The sequence below is a fragment of the Salvelinus sp. IW2-2015 genome, linkage group LG33 (assembly GCF_002910315.2).
Source record: "Salvelinus sp. IW2-2015 linkage group LG33, ASM291031v2, whole genome shotgun sequence".
Classification (NCBI taxonomy): Eukaryota; Metazoa; Chordata; class Actinopteri; order Salmoniformes; family Salmonidae; genus Salvelinus; species Salvelinus sp. IW2-2015.
This window is the reverse complement of record NC_036872.1, coordinates 11,815,446-11,835,556: the sequence shown is the minus strand read 5'-3', so window position 1 is coordinate 11,835,556 and position 20,111 is coordinate 11,815,446. Positions and strand designations below refer to the sequence as shown.

At 43.3% G+C, this 20,111-nt stretch overlaps 2 protein-coding genes across 3 annotated transcripts in view; one reads left to right on the top strand and one right to left on the bottom strand.

Annotated features, from left to right (window-relative positions):
- Positions 1-15,928, bottom strand: part of LOC111958012 (olfactomedin-like protein 2A) — a 31,029-nt gene extending 15,101 nt beyond the window's left edge. The window contains exons 1-6 of one of the 2 annotated variants that reach the window (XM_070436850.1): positions 15,621-15,928; positions 14,317-14,436; positions 2,755-3,018; positions 1,889-1,996; positions 1,265-1,441; positions 876-1,131 (exon numbers count right to left, since the gene is read on the bottom strand). In XM_070436850.1, the coding sequence (XP_070292951.1) occupies positions 876-1,131; positions 1,265-1,441; positions 1,889-1,996; positions 2,755-3,018; positions 14,317-14,436; positions 15,621-15,689 (994 nt within the window). In that variant the 5' untranslated portion in view covers positions 15,690-15,928. The remainder of the gene's footprint in view (positions 1-875; positions 1,132-1,264; positions 1,442-1,888; positions 1,997-2,754; positions 3,019-14,316; positions 14,437-15,620) is intronic. The other variant, XM_023979177.2, reaches the window with a different exon arrangement.
- Positions 15,929-19,091: 3,163 nt separating this feature from the next.
- Positions 19,092-20,111, top strand: part of LOC111958118 (nuclear receptor subfamily 6 group A member 1-A-like) — a 106,630-nt gene continuing 105,610 nt past the window's right edge. The window contains exon 1 of the mRNA XM_070437101.1: positions 19,092-19,330. Coding sequence (XP_070293202.1) covers positions 19,264-19,330 — 67 coding nt within the window. The 5' untranslated portion in view covers positions 19,092-19,263. The remainder of the gene's footprint in view (positions 19,331-20,111) is intronic.

The following is a 20,111-nucleotide window of genomic DNA, read 5'->3' as shown; positions in this document are numbered from 1 at the left end:
AGTCAGGAAATGTTTTGTCAGCTTTCATCTGCACAGTGATGAGGTTCTCCCACACATTGTGTGCTAGGCGTGAAGCTGGGGCATGTCATGGATGTGGCAATGTTATTGAAACAGCATTCCATTAGCTCGATGTATTATGTCAATACAAAAAAATTGATTTCCTGCTCGCTGAATGCACACAAGCAATTTGATCCTCCAATGGCCCAAGCCATGCTTTGTTAAAAAACAACAGCAAGATAAGTCTTGTACTGAGGATCTGGTGATCTACAAGATGAAGGATTCACTGTTTTACTTCCTCTGGCAGAGCTGCCAAGAGTATACATGTAGCAGGAAGATTTACACTCTTTAATTACACTTATGCAAGAACATCATCTTTCATTCAAATCTAAATGGCTTGCTCTATACAGAAATAGAATGTACAATATCTGTCTCCGTTGGGAATCTGAAATATTTTTGTATTATTTTTATTTTATTTAGCTAGGCATGTCAGTTAAGAACAAATTCTTATTTTATAATGACGGCCTACCCCGGCCAAACCCTCCCCTAACCCGGACGACGCTGGGCCAATTGTGTGCCGCTCTATGGGACTCCAGATCAGTCTGGTGCAATGCAGATCCTGCATTATGTAATGAAGACCCCCCCCCAAAGAAAAGAGTATAACTTACATTTTAATTGGTTTAGTTTATAACAATCACAATAGGGTCTGAGCACATTAGAACAGCATATAAATGATCTCATACAGGCTGGCTGAGCGCAGCTTACTCAGCTGAAGTCACATTCTAATGTTGTCTTAAGGGGTGAGGAGGCTCCATACCCACTGGGCTGGGAGAGAGAGTGGTCAAACTCTCCCCCTGTATCGGCCCCTTTTCTCTCACCTTTACCGCCTGTGACATGCCCGTCCCCATCCACCTTGGCTGCTTTGTAGTAGGTGATGCCCCTCACTACCCCCGGCTGGTGCCCTGCCACCTTGGCCTTGGCTGTGGGGTCAGGCTTGACAGGTTTCCCAGGCTTGGTGCTCTCTTTCTTAGGTTTTACGACCTTTTCCTTGGGCGGCTTGGGAGGGGGTTTGGATGCAGGGGACTTTTTGTTCGGTTTTTTTACGGTCTCTTTGGTTTTCTCATCATTGGTGACCTGTAAACATTAACATTCAAGCCTGTGATTTACGGTGCGTCTGTGGGCATGTGAACGTTTGTGTGTGTTTGATGTGTAATTTGTGAGAATGCTTTTGTGTGTGTGTGTGTGTATTTGTTTGAGACACACTTACCTGAGCTTTGGTCTCTGTTTGGTCTTTCTGCAGTAGCTGCAGCCCCAGGCTGGAGATCTCCTTCTTGATGCTCATCATTATGTTTGAGTAGTTCTCATACCTCTTAAACTGGTTTGTCAGAGTGATCATGCTGTCCCTTACAAACTCATTGTCCCGAGTCAGGTTGGTCTTGATTGTCTGGGGAAACAGACGTGTTCTAAGAATCAGACCAGTCCATTGTACAAATGTGCAAATAACTCTAACCAAAAAGGAACCCTTTTGTAAATAGATTATAAAAACGTTACTTTGTGTGACTCGTACTCTGGCGGAGCCAGTCACACAAATCACTCTCCCCATTCTAGTACATATTTTCCTGTTAGAGAAGTGAATAACTGTAGGGTTACTGTAGCCATGCAGTTTGGGGGGGGGTTACTAGTATCCAATCACAAACCATTTAATCAGCTCTGTCTCCATAAAGGACCATAGACAGCTTTAACAGCTTAGAACCGTTGGAAAGATCCCAAATACAATCAAACACAGTATGGAGAAAGGCATGCAAACCTAGTGTACCCTGGTTTTTGTTTTATGTCCTAGTTATTGTGGCACTTGTTCCACTATACCAGGACGCTGTTTTTTAGTGCTTACCTCCTCTAGTGTGTTCATCTGGGAGACCACCTTATTGATGTAGGAGTGAACCTTCATGAGGTCCAGACTGTACAGCGTCCCCTCCAGTAGGTCCACCATGGAATGGAGCTGTACACCCACAGCACAGAGGAGATTATTAACACGAAACAACAACCAGGCTTAATCTATGGCTAAGTCTAAATCCACTGAGGATGGCCTGGGGCCGAAACGTTTGTGTTTTGTTTTCACCTTTCCTTTATGCAATTTCTTGCACTATCATTTTTTTGGGGCACAGTGATGTTCTAATAAACATGTTTATTTTTCATTCAAGCCTCAGTTTTGGACAGTGTGCGGGTCTCCATCTCTTCCAGTATTCTTTTTTTTTTTTACTCCTATGCACCTGGAACAGACACTGTACAGACACAGTAGTAAGGACCTTAAAAGTGTGCAGAAGGCCTAAATCCAGTCAGATCACACATCTGGTTCTGGTTGTTCTGTTCAAATGCTACATAGCGTGCCTCCTCTCCTCTCACTGCCAGTGAAAAAGGAATGTGTGCTTCAGATATGAAGGTCCTCAGAGGTGCTGAGATGTTATTAGCAGATGGATATCAGACAGACAATCCAGTGATGTCATAGTGAACTGTCTGTGTAACAACCTGGGACACCTTGAAGCTTTCATTTGAACAATTACAGGGATATCCTCTTTCTGCTTCTCCCATGGTTACGTATACTGTATCTTCAGGATCAAACCACACACATGTAATCAGGGTCTCTGTCACTGTCTTTACACAGTCAATTACCTGATTTTACTACTAACATTTATAGTTATAAGGTTATTTTGCCACCAAGTTACAGTTAGTGTCTGTTACTGCTGCACCTCCCGTCACCTTGAGAAGCTCTGGGGCCTGTTTCTTCAGCTTCTCCATCTTCCACTCATTCTCGCAGGGGTTGAGGGAGGAGGGAGGGGCTGTGCAGGAACACTTGCAGTCCGATCCAGAGCTGACGGTCTCCACCGTGTAGAAGTCCTCCACCCGTGCTTTTCCGCTCCTCAGATGCTGGCACGCATCCTTGCTCAGTGGCCTCATGATGCACTTACATCGACAGTCTGAGCCCTCCGATGTCATCCGCACCGGCTCTGTCTCCCCAAAGATCTGACAAGAGAGACAGAGTTGAAGAGAAGGGATGAAATGGACCGATTACACCGGTTTTAAATAGAGTGGTGTAGGAGTGGTTGACTAAAGTATTCCTGAGATGCGTGAACTGGACATGGTTCCCGTCCCTCAGCTACAGGAGGCAATCACAGACCATACTACTTACCAAGAGAGTTTTCATCTATATTTTTTGTAGCTGTCTATTTACTCCCACAAACCAATGCTGGCACTAAGACTACACTTAACGAGCTGTATAGTGCCATAAGTAAACAAGAAAATGCTCACCCAGAGGTGGCACTCCCAGTGGCCGGTGACTTTATTTTATTAATTAATTACTTTTTTGGTACTTTTTACCACTTTTTCCTATCTCATTTCATGATATACAATTGGTAGTTACAGTCTTGTCCCATCGCTGCAACTCCCGTATGGACCCGGGAGAGGAGAAAGACGAAAACCATGCGTCCTCCGAAACATGACCCTGCCAAGCCGCACTACTTCTTGACACACTGCTCGCTTAATCCGGAAGCCAGCCACACCAATGTGTTGAAGGAAACACCGTACAACTGGCGACCGAAGTCAGCCTGCGTGCATAGCCGGGCCACCACAAGGAGTCACTAGAGCGCAATGGGACAAGGACATCCCAGCCGTCCAAACCCTTCCCTAACCCGGACGAAGCTGGGCCAATTGTGCACCGCCTCATGGGTCTCCCAGTCGCAGTGGCCGGTGACTTTAATGCAGGAAAACTGAAATCCATTTTACCTAATTTCTACCAGCATGTCACCTGTGCAACTAGAGGCAAAACAACTTTAGATCACCTTTACTCCACACACATAGACACGTACAAAGCTCTCCCTCAACCTCCATTTGGCAAATCTGACCATAACTCTATCCACCTGATTCCTGTTCACAAGCAAAAATTTCAATAGGAAGTACCAGTGATGAGCTCAATATGGAAGTGGTCCGATGAAGCGGATGCTAAGCTACAGGACTGTTTCGCTAGCACAGACTGGAATATGTTCCGGAATTCATCCGATGGCATTGAGAAGTTTACCACATCAGTCACCATCTTCATCAATAAGTGCATCGATAATGTCGTCCCCACAGTGACCGTATGTACATACCCCAGTCAGAAGCCATGGATTACAGGCAACATCCGCACTGAGCTAAAGGCTAGAGCTGCCGACTTTCAAGGAGCGGGACACTAATCCCGACGCTTATAAGAAATCCCGCTGTGCCCTCCGAAGAAACCTTCAAACAGGCAAAGCGTAAATACAGGACCAAGATCGAATCTTACTCCACAGGATCTGACGCTTATTGGATGTGGCAGGGCTTGCAAACTATTACAGATTACAAAGGGAAACCCAACCGCAAGCTGTCCAATGATGTAAGCCTACCAGACAATTGAAATACCTTCTGTGCTTGCCTCGAGGCTAGCAACACTGAATCATGCATGAGAGCACCAGCTGTTCACGATCACCGTAGCCAATGTGAGTAAGACCTTAAACAGATTAACATTCACAAGGCTGCAGGGCCAGACGGATTACCAGGACACTTACTCAGCGCATGCTCTGACCAGCTGGCAAGTGTCTTCACTGAAATTCTCAGCCTCTCCCTGCCCCAGTCTGTAATACCTACATGTTTCAAGCAGACCACCATAGTCGCTGTGGCCAAGAATGCCAAGATAACCTGTGTAAATGATTATCACCCTGTAGCACTCACATCTGTACCCATGAAATGCTTTGAAAGGCTGGTCATGGCTCACATCAACACCATCATCCCAGACACCCTGGAACCACTCCAATTCATATACCGCCCCAACAAATCCACAGATGACACAATCTCTATTGCACTCCACACTGCTCTTTCCTGGACAAAAGCAACACCTACAGTGGGGAGAACAAGTATTTGATACACTGCCGATTTTTCCTCAATGATCATGAGGAAGGTGAGGGATCAGCCCAGAACTACACGGCAGGACCTGGTCAATGACCTGAAGAGAGCTGGGACCACAGTCTCAAAGAAAACCATTAGTAACACACTACGCCGTAATGGATTAAAATCCTGCAGCGCACGCAAGGTCCCCCTGCTCAAGCCAGCGCATGTCCAGGCCCGTCTGAAGTTTGCCAATGACCATTGCTGGATGATCCAGAGGAGGAATGGGAGAAGGTCATATGGTCTGATGAGACAAAATAGAGCTTTTGGTCTAAACTCCACTCGCCGTGTTTGGAGGAAGAAGAAGGATGAGTTCAACCCCAAGAACACCATCCCAACCGTGAAGCATAGAGGTGGAAACATCATTCTTTGGGGATGCTTTTCTGCAAAGGGGACAGGACGACTACACCGTATTGAGGGAGGGATGGATGGGGCCATGTATCGCGAGATCTTGGCCAACAACCTCCTCCCTCAGTAAGAGCATTGAAGATGGGTCGTGGCTGGGTCTTCCAGCATGACAACGACCCGAAACACGCAGCCAGGGCAACTAAGGAGTGGCTCCGTAAGAAGCATCTCAAGGTCCTGGAGTGGCCTAGCCAGTCTCCAGACCTGAACCCAATAGAAAATCTTTGGAGGGAGCTGAAAGTCCGTATTGCCCAGCGACAGCCCCGGAACCTGAAGGATCTGGAGAAGGTCTGTATGGAGGAGTGGGCCAAAATCCCTGCTGCAATGTGTGCAAACCTGGTCAAGAACTACAGGAAACGTATGATCTCTGTAATTGCAAACAAAGGTTTCTGTACCAAATATTAAGTTCTGCTTTTCTGATTATCAAATACTTATGTCATGCAATAAAATGCAAATTAATTACTTAAAAATCATACAATGTGGATTTTCTGGATTTTTGTTTTAGATTCCGTCTCTCACAGTTGACGTGTACCTATGATAAAATTACAGACCTCTACATACTTTGTAAGTAGGAAAACCTGCAAAATCGTCAGTGTAACAAATACTTGTTCTCCCCACTGTACATAAGAATAGTGTGCATACAGCTCAGCGTTCAACACCATAGTGCCCTCCAAACTCATCACTAAACTAAAGATCCTGTGATTAAACACCTCCCTCTGCAACTGGATCCTGGACTTCCTGACGGGCAGCCTCCAGGTGGTGAGGGTGGGCAGCAACACATCTGCCACGATGACCCTGAACATGGGTTCCCCTCAGGGGTGAGTGCTTAGTCCTCTCCTGTACTCCCTGTTCACTCGTGACTGAGTGGCCGCGCACAACTGCAACACCATCATTAAGTTTGCCGACGATGTGACGGTGGTAGGCCTGATCACCGACGATGATGAGACAGTCTACAGGGAGGAGGTCAGAGACTTGGTAGTGTGGTGCCAGGACAACAACCTCTCCCTAAACGTCAGCAAGTCAAAGGAGCTGATCGTGGACCACAGGAAATGGAAGGCCGAGCACGCCCTCATCCACATAATCGGGGCTATAGTGGAGCAGATAGATTGCTTCAAGTTCCTCGTTGTCCACATCACTAAGGAATTATCATGGTCCACACACACCAACACAGTCGTGTTTGCCATCAACGCAGCCTCAATTCATCAGGGCATGGACTCTACAAGGTGTCAAAAGCGTTCCACAGGGAGGCTGGCCCTTGTTGACGCCAATTCTTCCCACAGCTGTGTCAAGTTAGCTGGATGTCTTTGGGTGGTGAACCGTTCTTGACACACACAGGAAACTGTTGAGTGAAAAACCCATGAGCATTGCAGTTCTTGACACATTCAAACCGGTGCACTTGGCACCTACTACCATACCCCGTTCAAAGACACAAATCTTTTGTCTTGCCTATTCACCCTCTGAATGACACACATACACAATCCATGACTCAATTGTCTCAAGGCTTCAAAATCCTTCTTTAACCTGTCTCCTCCCCTTCATCTACACTGATTGCAGTGGACCTAACAGGTGACATCAAAAAGGGATCATAGCTTTCACCTGGTCATTCTATGTCATGGAAAGAGTAGGTGTTTTGTACACTCAGCGTATATAGCCAAGTTATCGTTACTCAATGTGTATTTATTTGTGTTATTATTTTTCTATTCTAACTCTTTTTTTCTCTCCCTGCATTGTGTAAGTAAGCATTTCACTGTTAGTCTACACCTGTTGTTTACGAAGCATGTGACAAATAAACTTTGATTTGATGTAGAGGCCAGGGGGTCGCTGTACTCTACTGATGCTAAGCTCGTGTTCCAGTACCTGTAACGGTTCTCCTCTTCATCCGAAGAGGAGGAGCATGGATTGAACCAAGACGCAGTGTGATACTTAGACATTATATTTATTTAGACACGACAAAACAACGAAGACAAAAAAACTATACTTGAATTAACTAACAAAATAACAAAACGAATGTAGACAGACCTGGACGTAAGAACTTACATGTAACACGAAGAACGCACGAACAGGGAAATTACTACATAAAAACCGAAGGAACAAAATGAACAAACAAACCGAAACAGTCCCTTATGGTGCAACATAGACAGACACTAACACAGGAGACAACCACCCACAAACAAACACTGTGAAACTACCTACCTTAATATGATTCTCAATCAGAGGAGATGAAAACCACCTGCCTCTAATTGAGAACCATATTAGGTACCCATTAACCAACATAGAAACAGAAAACATAGACTGCCCACCCAAACTCACGTCCTGACCAACTAACACATACAAAACTAACAGAAAACAGGTCAGGAACGTGACAGTACCTTCTGGGGCCCAGCTCCCTCTCAGACCTTCTGTCCAGGGTTAACCTGTCATCTTCCTCCAATGAGATTTAGGGATCTCTATAAACCCTGAGGCAGGCCCACATGTGGTACCACTTAGGGGAGAGCGGGGTAAGTTGAGTGGTTTTTACATTCAGCATCACTCCATTAAGGGAAATATAGCGTTCTTTCTGACAAAGATATCTACATACAGTGCCGTGAAAAAGTGCTTGCCCCCCTTCTGATTTCTGTATTTTTGCATATTTTTTTTTTTAATTAATGTTATCAGATCTTTAACCAAAACCTAATATTAGATCAAGGGAACCTGAGTTTACAAATAAAACAATGTATACTTATTTTATTTATTTAATTAACAAAGTTATGCAACACCCAATTCCCCTGTGTGAAAAAGTAATTGCCCCCTTACACTCAGTAACTGGTTGTGCCACCTTTAGCTGCAATGACTGCAACCAAATGCTTCCTGTAGTTGTTGATCAATCTCTCACTTCGCTTTGGAGGAATTTTGGACCACTCTTTCATGCAGAACTACTTTAACTCAGTAACATTTGTGGGTTTTCAAGCATGAACTGCTCGTTTCAAGTCCTGTCACAACATCTCAAATGGGATTAGGACTGGACTTCGACTAGGCCATTCCAAAACTTCAAATATATTCCAGGATGGTGTGTATCTCTGAAAATAATCAGAATTCATGAAAACATTACACTTTTGAAAACATCGCTTGTCCAAATAAAGTGGTCTCTTGGCACCACTTACCCCTGGTATGGAGTAAATTAAGCCGCCTACAAAGTTCTATACTGAATGAAATATTACCACTAACTTTTTACAAACATGTCATCTTTATTTCCCAAACACAATTCAACACAAGAATAATTGCTTTATACAATTTTAATAATTGTAAGCATATTTTAACAATTAAAAAACACTGTACTTTTTTAAAACACTTTTGTCACGTGTGCTCCTTCTCCGGCCTCTAGGTCACCAGGCTGCTTGTTATGGAGCACACCTGTCACCATTATTACGCGCACCTGCACATCTTCAGACTCACCTGGACTCCATCACCTCCCTGATTACCTTCCCTATATAGTCACTCCCTTTGGTTCCTTCCCCAGGTGTTATTGTTTCTGTTTCAGTTTCATGTCTGTGTTCTGTTCGTGTTTCTTGTTTTGTATCATGTTCTGTTTATTTTATTAAAACACTCACTCCCTGAACTTGCTTCCCAACTCTCAGCGCACAGTGTTACAACTTTTAACATAGGCCAGGTCATGTTACCTCAAATCCCAGCGATAATGCCTTGCATTGACCCTGAGAAGAAAACACTTATATTTGCTCAACTTGCCATTGGCTCAACCACTGGCTCAACTTACACCAAGGCAAACATTTTGACTATTAGCTCACACAGCTACAAGGATGCACTTTCATGCTAGATTTAGGACCTCATATTGAAGCTTATAGAGACCCCAACTGATGTATAGAACAATCTTAAAAGTATCTACTTTGGTTAAGATACAAGCATCATGAAACATCTAACACACTAAATTAATTTGACTTGGTGAAAATCTGTGTTTTGGACCTAACTTGCTTACCACTTTTTCCACGTGTTTTCTTCCTTCAAAGACTCTATGAAATGATGACCTCTTCCTAAATATTTCGTCAATTAAAAATTATGTGTATGGTTTCCTAGAAGAAAGGGTGACTCATCTTACCCCTTTGACTCAATTTACTCCACTCTCCCCTACAGCAGCACAAGAATGCAGCACGAGATTCTTCATTAAATAATCTCTGTCTGTCTCTATCTCTTTGAAATTAAATGTGTCTCTGTCTGTCTGAGCCCTTACTTTGCCACATTGTATCAAGACAGGATAAACATCTCAACTATGCACTCAATCAAGGTATTTCTGGAAGAATCGTCAGTCCTGTCCTTCACCAAATCCACACTGGGCACATAAATTGTAGATCGGGGCAAATATCTATGGAGAGCAAGTCTTCTTGCCAATGTGAGTAAAGAGTAAACCCAAGGAGAGCATCCACACAACTGTGCATAAATATCCAGTGACTGAGTGGTCTCTGGGAGTGAGGATGTTTATGGAGGCCAGACCCTGCAGGCTGGTGAGGGGAGAAAGAGGGGTGGAGAGGAGGGAGGGGGTGGGCTCATTAGTGGAGGAATGCAGCCTTTGACAGCGGTGGGGGGGCAGTACCCTCCATTACTGTAGACTTACACTCAGAGGGGTCTTTGATTATGGGGCAGGACCCCTGTGTGCATAGTGGCCAGCCATTCCTGACCCATGTCAAGTAAAAAAGGCAGTGGGTTGACAAATGCTACAACCACATGAAAACAGAGTGGATTAGCAGATTAAAGTTCCCTTGGAGGGGTTGTGCCCACAGTTCTGCTGCACCTTATTGTTCCATCACAGACCCAGGCGATCCAAACCCAGCCTGCTCCTTAGCAACATCAGCTTAAGTTGCTTCTAGTACCAACTAAGCATGGCAAACCTAGTGGAATTCCTGCCAGCTTGATTGGGTTTGGTTGCCTCCTCAACACCTGTATTTGGGATAGTGTGCATTTGTGTATTGATAAACAGGGAAGTTAGTACACACCATTCATGTGCATCTTCCCTATCAATCCTCTTTACTTTACACACAGACCGGAGCAAGTTGGACGTCAGCTGTCCTAATTCTAAAGAAATGATATTGGCTGTGAGAACCGTTATTGTCCTCGCTCTGTTCATTTAGCATCCCATGCCAAGTGAACTTCCAGTATGAGAACAGACATCAGAGCGTTCGTAATCGAGACCGTTAAGAGCTTAATGCATGCTTTGAGCTTGGCGCCGTAGGCTTTGACCTCTGAGAGCAGTCAAGTTTCAGGTCAAAAGAATAGGACTCAAACACAAGCGTTGGTCTGCACAATAGGCGGAAGGGACCCAACTGCACAGCTTCACATTCACACACTCCACAGACCACAGTACATGATTAGATCACTCACTCACTGAAGGTCGTGGCCACTCTTACAGCGACCAAGTGAAATCCCAATTGTGTCCACAACTGCTAACAACAAGATACATTGGACACAATGGCTGGCACATTCCAGGCGCTTTTTAGGCTTATCTTTAAACACAGAAAACCAATGTTATTATATGATGGCCTTAAGTGTTACTGTAACATTAACCTTGGTCCGTATAAACAAGGATGTCCGTTTCAGACCGTAGGTTTTGTATAATTGTTCAGGCCATCTGCATGCTGTTACTAGGCATACGGTATATGGACTTAACAATGACACTGTAGCTTTCACAAACAAGATAATTCATGTAGGATACTTTCCACAAACGTTTCTTAATATCAACAGATAAAGAACAGACCCTGTTCCAGGTGTTGTCCACTTCAAAGACGCTCAACTCAGGAAACTGTTTCTGAGGTAAACTGGTAGAAATAAAATACTTAGTATGACTACTAGAGTGATAGGAATGAATCCACAGTGTTCACGTCTGGAAAGGGTTTATCTGATGACTAAATCAAAGCAAAGATATTTCAGGATAGACAAAATGCTAAAGAGAAAGTTCATCTCAGAATCATCGTCTACTGAACTGGAATTCGATGGCCCTAATCCATCAGTTAGGGTTTACACAACAGATGGTGGAATATTGACTCAGCTTGACTTTAAGATCACTTTTGACCTATGAAGATATCTGAACTATTCGTTTAAATTCCCCGACGTATCACCTTGCTCTCCAGTCTAAACATTATAGACAAATCTGGAGTCCAAATTCTTGTCCAGAAAGTCCACCTGATTCCTAATCGAATTAGTATTGCTTATGATAAACAGACTTACTGCCACTGTAAATCTGAACCTGGACTGCAAAAGGAAACTTAAGCCTTCAGCCTGGAGATGAACCATGAGATTGCAGTCCCTAACCTGAACAGACACTGGCATTAGCACTGGGACGTTAATTAGCTGGACACAAGCTTACTGAGCACTTGCTGCTTTTGGGGGTACACATCCACATTCCATCTAAGGCTTGCTGCGTTTACACAGGCAGCCCATTTCTGATCTTTTGCCACTAATCAGTCTTTTGACCAATCAGATCAGATCTTTTGCCAATAATTGGCTGTGTAAATGCAGCCATGATGTATCCGACCGAGCACACTCAGAACATTCTGGTTATCCTCAGTGGCACCTACTGATTGAGCCTAATGAGAGAAGAGTGAGGCAGAGAGAAAGAGGGGTGGATAAAAAAGGCGATGGAAGAGAGAGAGAATCAGCTAATCTGTGGAACAGTATCAGATGATTTATCTGTAAACAGTTCTCTGTTAATTATCAGCGCATGTCTGGGGACCACAGTCATGAATGGAATTAGCTGGTTGCAATTGCTTTCCTCCCCAGATGCTGTTGTTTTGGGAGCCAGATGTGTGACAGGGCCCACTGGATAGATTGATGGAACTGATAGATAGATCAGTGTCTAATATTCCACATGATTGTACAATTGTATCAAACCTTTACTTGGATGTTTTTCCCCCACCATAAAACACAGTGAAGGACCATGGATGTGATAGATGCTGAGTGAGAAAGTGCCAGCTGAAGGAGACCCACTGGGCACAGGCGTCAATTCAACATCTATTCCATGTTGGTTCAACGTAATTTCCTTGAAATTACATGGAATCAACATTGATTCAACAAGTGTGTGCCCAGTGGGGATATCTTTCCTGTGTGGAACTAACAGGAAGACCAAGCTGGCTCCACATTGGGCACAAACTCACATCATAGCAGTCAGACACATAGGCAGCCCAATTAGGACCCCCCCCCCACACACACACTGATTGGTCTTTTGACCAATCACATCAGATCTATTCATATCAGATCTTTTTCAAAGCTAATCTGATTGGTCAAAAGATCATAATTGGACTGCCTGTGTAAACACAGCCAAGGAGACATACAGTAATGCAGACTGTGAAAACAGGTGGAGGGCAGGTGGTGCAGAGAATGGGTGAAACATACTTCCCTTTGGCCATGTGGTCCTCTGGCAGCCATGTTCTGTATGGAGCATCCTTAGATGAAGGGCTCAGACAAATAGGGCTTGTAATTTCAGCTCTCTTTGTGTTACTTTTCTCCTACATTACATCGCTCAGAGGGAAAGGGAGATTGCTTTTTGTTAGCTGTTGTGGTCTGTGTCACTGTCTCCTTCATTTCCTGCTGTTCAGAATCAGCCCTCTCCCAGGCGCACTGGGGCCAGGGGCCACTGAGTCCCCCAGACAGGCAGACTGACTGACAAGTCTCATTAACTCATTAAGTCCCAGTGACACACCAAGTCTCGTTAGTTAATTACTCTGACAGAGGGGCATTCTATGGGTCTCCTCCCTATGTCTCGGTGTCCGTCTCTCTCTCTGCCCTCTCAAGGACCTCTCGGCGGGATTCCTGGGTTTGTTTACAACCAAAACAAGGGGCAGGTGCACATGCCTGTTCCCACGCCACCACTCCCTCTGTGTCCTCCTCTGAGCTGGCTTTGTCTCACAATCATCTCAGTGCCACCAGCGGGCCATGTCCAATGGGACAGAGGGGGAGAGAAAGCATCCAGGCAGCACACAAGACAGGCACATGAGATGTCTCACAGAGAACAGAGAGAACCATAGCCATGCTAATCAATCACAAGTTTGTTAGTGATCCTATACTGTGCTTTTGTATTTGTATTTATTTCTATTTACTAAGGATCCCCATTAGTTCCTGCCAAGGCAGCAACTACTCTTCCTGGGGTCCAGCAACATTAAGGCTGTTATATACAATTGAAAATATTGCATGACATTACATTTCATAACACTTTTCACAACACGTTAAAGTGTGTGCCCTCAGGCCACTACTCTACTACCACATATCTACAATTCCACATCCATGGTGTACGTGTGTGTAGAGTGCGTGTCTTATCATGTGTATGTGTGTCTGTACCTGTGTGTGTGTGTGTGTGTGTGTGTGTGTGTGTGTGTGTCTCTTCACAGTCCCCGCTGTTCCATAAGGTGTATTTTTATCTGTTTTTTAAAATCTGAATCTACTGCTTCCATCAGTTACCTGATGTGGAATAGAGTTCCATGTAGCCATGGCTCTATGTAGTACTGTGGGCCTCCCATAGTCTGTTCTTGACTTGGGGAACGTGAAGAGACCTCTGGTGGCATGTCTTGTGGGGTATGCATGGGTGTCCGAGCTGTGTGCCAGTAGTTTAAACAGACACCTCTGTGCATTCGGCATGTCAACACTTCTTACAAAAACAAGTAATGATGAAGTCAGTCTCTCCACTTTGAGCCATGAGATATTCACATGCATATTAGTGGTGGGCAGCTCTCATCCATTTTTAAAAATCCTTTGACAGAAGGCCTTTTCTATTGTACAGTCCACTTGAATCCTGAGTTATCAGTTGTGTAAGTTGTTGCCCTCAATACATTTGATGATCATTGTAATAATAAGGGATTATCATTGTTATAAGACATTTTACACTCCACTGTTCTTGAGAGGACACAAATACCATGATGTGAACACATGACACCTGTGCTCATTGTTCTAAATGTACCACACAAAGAAAGAAATCTGCTAGACAACCTTCATGAGCTTGTGTGCGTCTTGTCTTGTGCCCATTTTTTTCCTACAGTGGGGAGCAGGGATTAGACTCTCCTCAGGGGAATGCAGGTCTATGAGAGAGGGGTTACTGAAGTCCAGCAGCTGTGCAAACAAGGCAGGGCAGATATTACTGTTACCCCACTGGCTGCCATCTCTTCCCACATTTCATCTGGCATCAGGCCGTACACATAAAAGGCGCCAGGAAGCCTAGTGGTTAGAGCAGGGGTATTCAACTCTTACCCTACAAGATCCGGAGCCTGCTGGTTTTCTGTTCTACCTAATAATAAATTGCACCCACCTGGTGTTCCAGGTCTAAATCAGTCCCTGATTAGAATGGAACAATGAAAAAATGCAGTGAAACTGGCTTCGAGGTCCAGAGTCGAGTTTGCGGGTGTTAGCATTGGGCCAGTAACCGAAAGGTTGCTAGTTTGAATCCCTGAGCTGACTAGGTGAAAAGTCGCTCTGCCCTTGAGCAAGAAACTTAATTTCTCCAGGGTTGCCTAAATAATAGCTAATCCCTGGCCGTTACCCCAGTCTCTGAGGGTGTGATGCAAAAAAATACATTTTAATTGCACACCACACTTGTACAGGTTACACACATGTACATGTGTGAAACAGGACAAACATAAGCACTAATGTAATGGTTACTTAGTCTGATGTGCAATAAGGGGATTCAAAGTCTATACTTACAAGCCAAGAAGGCTGGTGTCATGTTCAATAATGACATACATCTATTCTTTATATCAACACGTGTTCAGACTGAGAGAAGGGAGAGAGTCAGTGTCTATGGTCAGGCAAATTGACTGATCTCTGACTGGACACCTGGTCATACAGTGCAACAGTTGATATTTCGGAATGGGCATTTAAATTTGGACATCAAACGGATAATTGGAATAGCATAATGTTTACCGTTTGTTATGCAAACTGCTTCCCGCTTTCAACAACCTCACGTCACAAGAGAAGCGTCGATCGCTCCTTCGCGCACGTGAACGAATTAACTAGGCTAATTTGCGCAAATTGTGCAATCATTTCGTTGAAATACGTTGACTTTAAAGTGGGATAATATGTTTTTTAAACAGTGCATAAAACATTAATATTCAGATATTAAGTTAACAATAATAAATGTACTGTAGCAGAGCTGCAAGACAGGGTTGACAAATTCGTATTAAATATTTTATCACAAAGAATTAGATCCATTAAATATGGGCGAGTTCCTTACTTACTTGTGCCATTGCAGCATTATATAGGTGTTATTAGTCTATAACCAAGTCATGCCCATAACTTACCTTACTCTGCGCAGTGACATCTTTACACACCACCAGTAGGCAAGCTAATAAATTCGTAAATCTCCACATTTTCCTCCCAGGTGCTTGATAGCAGATAAAAAATCCCTCAGCACAACTTTTGGTGTCGGAATGACAAGATCGGTTACAGTATTACTCGATCCATAAATTAGGATATCCGCACGAGATATTAGGGTTCCATTGCCACAGACCCAAATCGTATATGTTGTTGCTGTAATATGCGCAACAATCAGTTTTCCAAACTGATAAGGCGCTGTCCGCACACTAGTCTTCAACTCTGCGCATCAGGGGTAAATGATCATTCACCAATCTTCTCTTCTCCACACATGGGAGGGGCAATTTGCACACACGCTTGACATGAACATGGGACATAATATTTCTTATCGAATCTTATCTTTAGAGTAATTTCAGACGTATTTCATTCTAGTTTAATAACTTTCTAATATTCCATACAACTTTTTACAACCTTTATTGCGACAAATCTGACAATTAGCATTTACGCAAGTCGCACAGGGATATGAATTACACGTTACAGCTGCACTTTTTCTATATCATTTTAGCATTAATTTGAAAAATGAGTGTCACATATAAAATGTGTGTGCACAAGTTTCAGAGTTGTCTCACTGGTGCTCGCAACTAGCCCTACTGCCGCCAGACGGCACTGTTATAATAGCGCCATCTGGCAGCAGTAGGGCTAGCTCGTAACAACACAGGACCAGGAGAGACAGGACACAGATGGAGTGGAATGTAAAAGAGTAGCAGCACCATCTCCTGGCTATTTGTAAAACCAACAGGCACTGTGTTCTTGGAGGTGTTCTTGTACCGGGGCCCCGACTCAATCAAACCCCCATTGCGGGATTAACGCAGTAGAAGGTTAGATCTTGTCTCCGTAATCAAATAAAATTACAGCATGGTTTTGGGTAAAAAGGGCACTATAAACCTACTAGTCCTACTAGACTCCCTAGTATAGGTCTTCACAGGTCCACCCGAAACCGAACCTGATACCTGACATTGGGACCTGAGCGGGTACGGGTCCAAAATTCAAACTTGTCTATCTGGTCCGGGTCAGGTCCTGTTTGAATGACAGCGGGTCTCGGGTCTATGTAACCACAACTGATAGACATGAGTGAACCTGACCACAGCTCTGCATAGCCTATAGAATACACATTTTACGCTAATAAGGTAAATGTATTGACTTATAGAAGGCCTAGCCAACATATAAAGACCTATTTGTTAACCTGAAGAGCATCTTGGCTGATAAACATATTTTATTTGTCAGTCTGGTCCTATCGGACCTTTTAGGTTGCGGTTTGGGTCTAGGTCTGGTTGTCCTTGGGTCCATTCGGGTTCGGGTCGGGTCTAGGTCCGATTGTCCTCGGGTCCATTCGGGTTTGGGTCTGATTGTTCTCGGGTCCGTTCGGGGCAGTTCCCCCACTCCCCAAAAATCTGGGTACAATCGTGTCTGGGTCTGATTGTCCTCGGGTCTGTTCCGGTCTGGGTCCAAAAAGTTGATGAAGATCTTTACTCCCTAGGTAGCTTATACAGGCCTACAGTGCCTTCAGAAAGTATTCAATGCCCTTGACTTTTCCACATTTTGTTGTGATACAGCCTGAATTTAAAATTACATTTAGATTTTGAGTCACTAATCTACACACAATATCCCATAATGTCAAAGAGTACTTTTGTTTTTAGACATTTTTACAAATAATAGTGGTTGACATGATTTCTGAATGACTACTCCATCTCTGTACCCCACACATACAGTACAAGTATCTGTAAGGTCCCTCAGTCGAGTAGTGAACTCCAAGGACATATTCAACCACAAAGACCAGGGAGGTATTCCAATGCCTCGCAAACAAGGGCACCGATTGGTAGATAGGTAAAAATGATTAATTAGGCTTTGGATGGTGTATCAATACGCCCAGTCACTGCAAAGATACAGGTGTCCTTCCTAACTCAGTTGCCAGAGAGAAAGGAAACTGCTCTGGGATTTCACCATGAGGCCAGTAGTTATTTTAAAATAGTTACAGAATTGAATGGCTGTGATAGGAGAAAACTGAGGATGGATCAACAACACTGTAGTTACTCAACAATACTAATCTAAATTACAGAGTGAAAAGAAGAAAGCCTGTACAGAATACAAATATTCCAAAACATGCATCCTGTTTGCAACAAGGCACTAAAGTAATACTGCAAAAAATGCATAATGCTCTGAATACAAAGCATTATGTTTGGGGCAAATCCAACACATCACATCACTGAGTAGCAATCTTCATATTTTCAAGCATGGTAATGGCTGCATCATGTTATGGTTATGCTTGTCATCAGCAAGGACTAGGGAGTTTATTAGGGGGATAAAAATAAATGGAATAGAGCTATGCACAGGCAAAATCCTAGAGAAAATCTGTTTCAGTCTGCATTCCAACAGACACTGGAAGACAAATTCACCTTTCAGCAGGTCAATAACCTAAAACACTATCTACACTGGAGTTGCTTACCAAGACGACATTGAATGGGGCCTAGTAACAGCTTTGACTTAAATTGGCTTGAAAATCTATGGCAAGACTTGAAAATGGCTGTCAAGCAATGATCAACAACCAACTTCACAGCGCTTTAATAATTTTGTAAAAGAATGACTGGCAAATATTGTACAATCCAGGTGTGCAAAGCTCTTAGAGACTTACCCAAAAAGACTCACAGCTGTAATTGCTGCCAAAGCTGTTTCTAAGATGTATTGATTCAGGGGGTTGAATACTTATCTACTCAAGATATAAGCCCTATTAGTGTTTTATTTTTGGTAAATGTGTGAACAATGTTAGCATTTTCTGTCAATTTTGAAATTAGAGAGGATTTTGGGTAAATCGTTATTGACAAAAATGAATTAAATCAATTTTATCCCACTTTGTAAACGCAACAAAATGTGGAAAAAGTCAAGGAGGTTGAATACTTTCCAAAGGCACTGTCTGTATACAGTAGACAGTTCTAAGGTTCCGTTAGTAAGGATTTGAGTTAGATGACAATGCACAAACCATTCATTCTACGAAGCTTAATTAACAATGGTTCATTTTTGCCAAATAATCTAAATAGATATCAGAAATATGTGAGAGACAAGTGACAACAACATTTTGCGTACTTTCCCCCAGAATCACCTTTCAATGGTCAATCACGTTGGATTATTATGGCCATTATTTTTCACAGCCCTTGAATACCATTTTAGATTATCCAAGTCAACTTTGTATAACACTTAATAACAATACTTTACCGTTCTAAACTGTTTTGGAAAACTGATGGCCAACTAATTGCCAACTAAGCGGAATGATGCAACTATGTAGATAGCCGCACCACCCCCAACTACAAACACCGCGGCCAAACCCTACATAACCCAGAATTCCTGCTACAGCGCGTGCGTCATTGCGTAATGTTCAGGGTGCAGGTTTGTGTAGGTATGGGGGTGTGGAAGAACTGTTATTCTTACTGACACTCGAAACCATGGGGCTGCGGTCCGTCCAGTGAGACAGGAGCGCATCAACGCAACGAAGACAGCTAATTGCATTATCGAACTGAAAATAGTGGTAATAGGCGCCCTGTTGATAGAAAGGCGCGCATGCAGCTTTTATGAAGGAGGATGGAGATAGAGAAGAGGACGAATGGGTTCGATTACCCAGAGAGAAACAATGCGAAGTCCGTTAACGGTACGTGTTCGCATCCTTGCTATAATTCCATTAGAACTGTATAGTGGATGTTAACATCAGGCTGCTTGCTTTCTATAGGCTACATCAAGTATTTGTATCAGGTTTTGTGCATGCGAATCTATACATGTGTAAAAAACATTTACAGTCATTGGGGAAAACACACACATGCATATACATATATCAATGTCCTTACATTCATGATACATTATTATACAATTACTGTAACATAGTTAATCATCCTGTTTTTAGCCTACATAATATTCTGCTTATTCTATGTGGGGTGTAATAAGGTGAAACAATATAGTATCCTTCTCATGGGCTGTTAATTGCCTTTCAAAATGTGTCTTACCTATGGGAATTATCTGACCCAGTGTGCTCCCTGCGATCTATATGATAGGCCTACTTTTGTTAGTCAGTCTTGATTCTTGCATATTTCACACTGTGATGGGTTTGAGGGTCGTTTGTTGAGAATAGAGGTAGGAATGTTTTTATTTGGACGTGGGCAGTCAGCGGTCTTTTGAAGATCGTAAAAGGTGAACTTTTGAACTTGGAGAACGCCCTGAAGCTATTAGGTTTAGTCACAAAATCCTGTGTTGGCTATTACCACCACAAAACATGGAAATGGCTGATGACCAAGACAAGGCAGCGGGAGAAAGAGAGAGAAAACATTGCGTTTTAATAATTCAATGAATCCAATTGGAATGACAAATTGGCAACATTGGCTTAGATCTGTTAATAGACCACTTCTCAATAGAGATAAACATATTTGGCATCGTTTTAA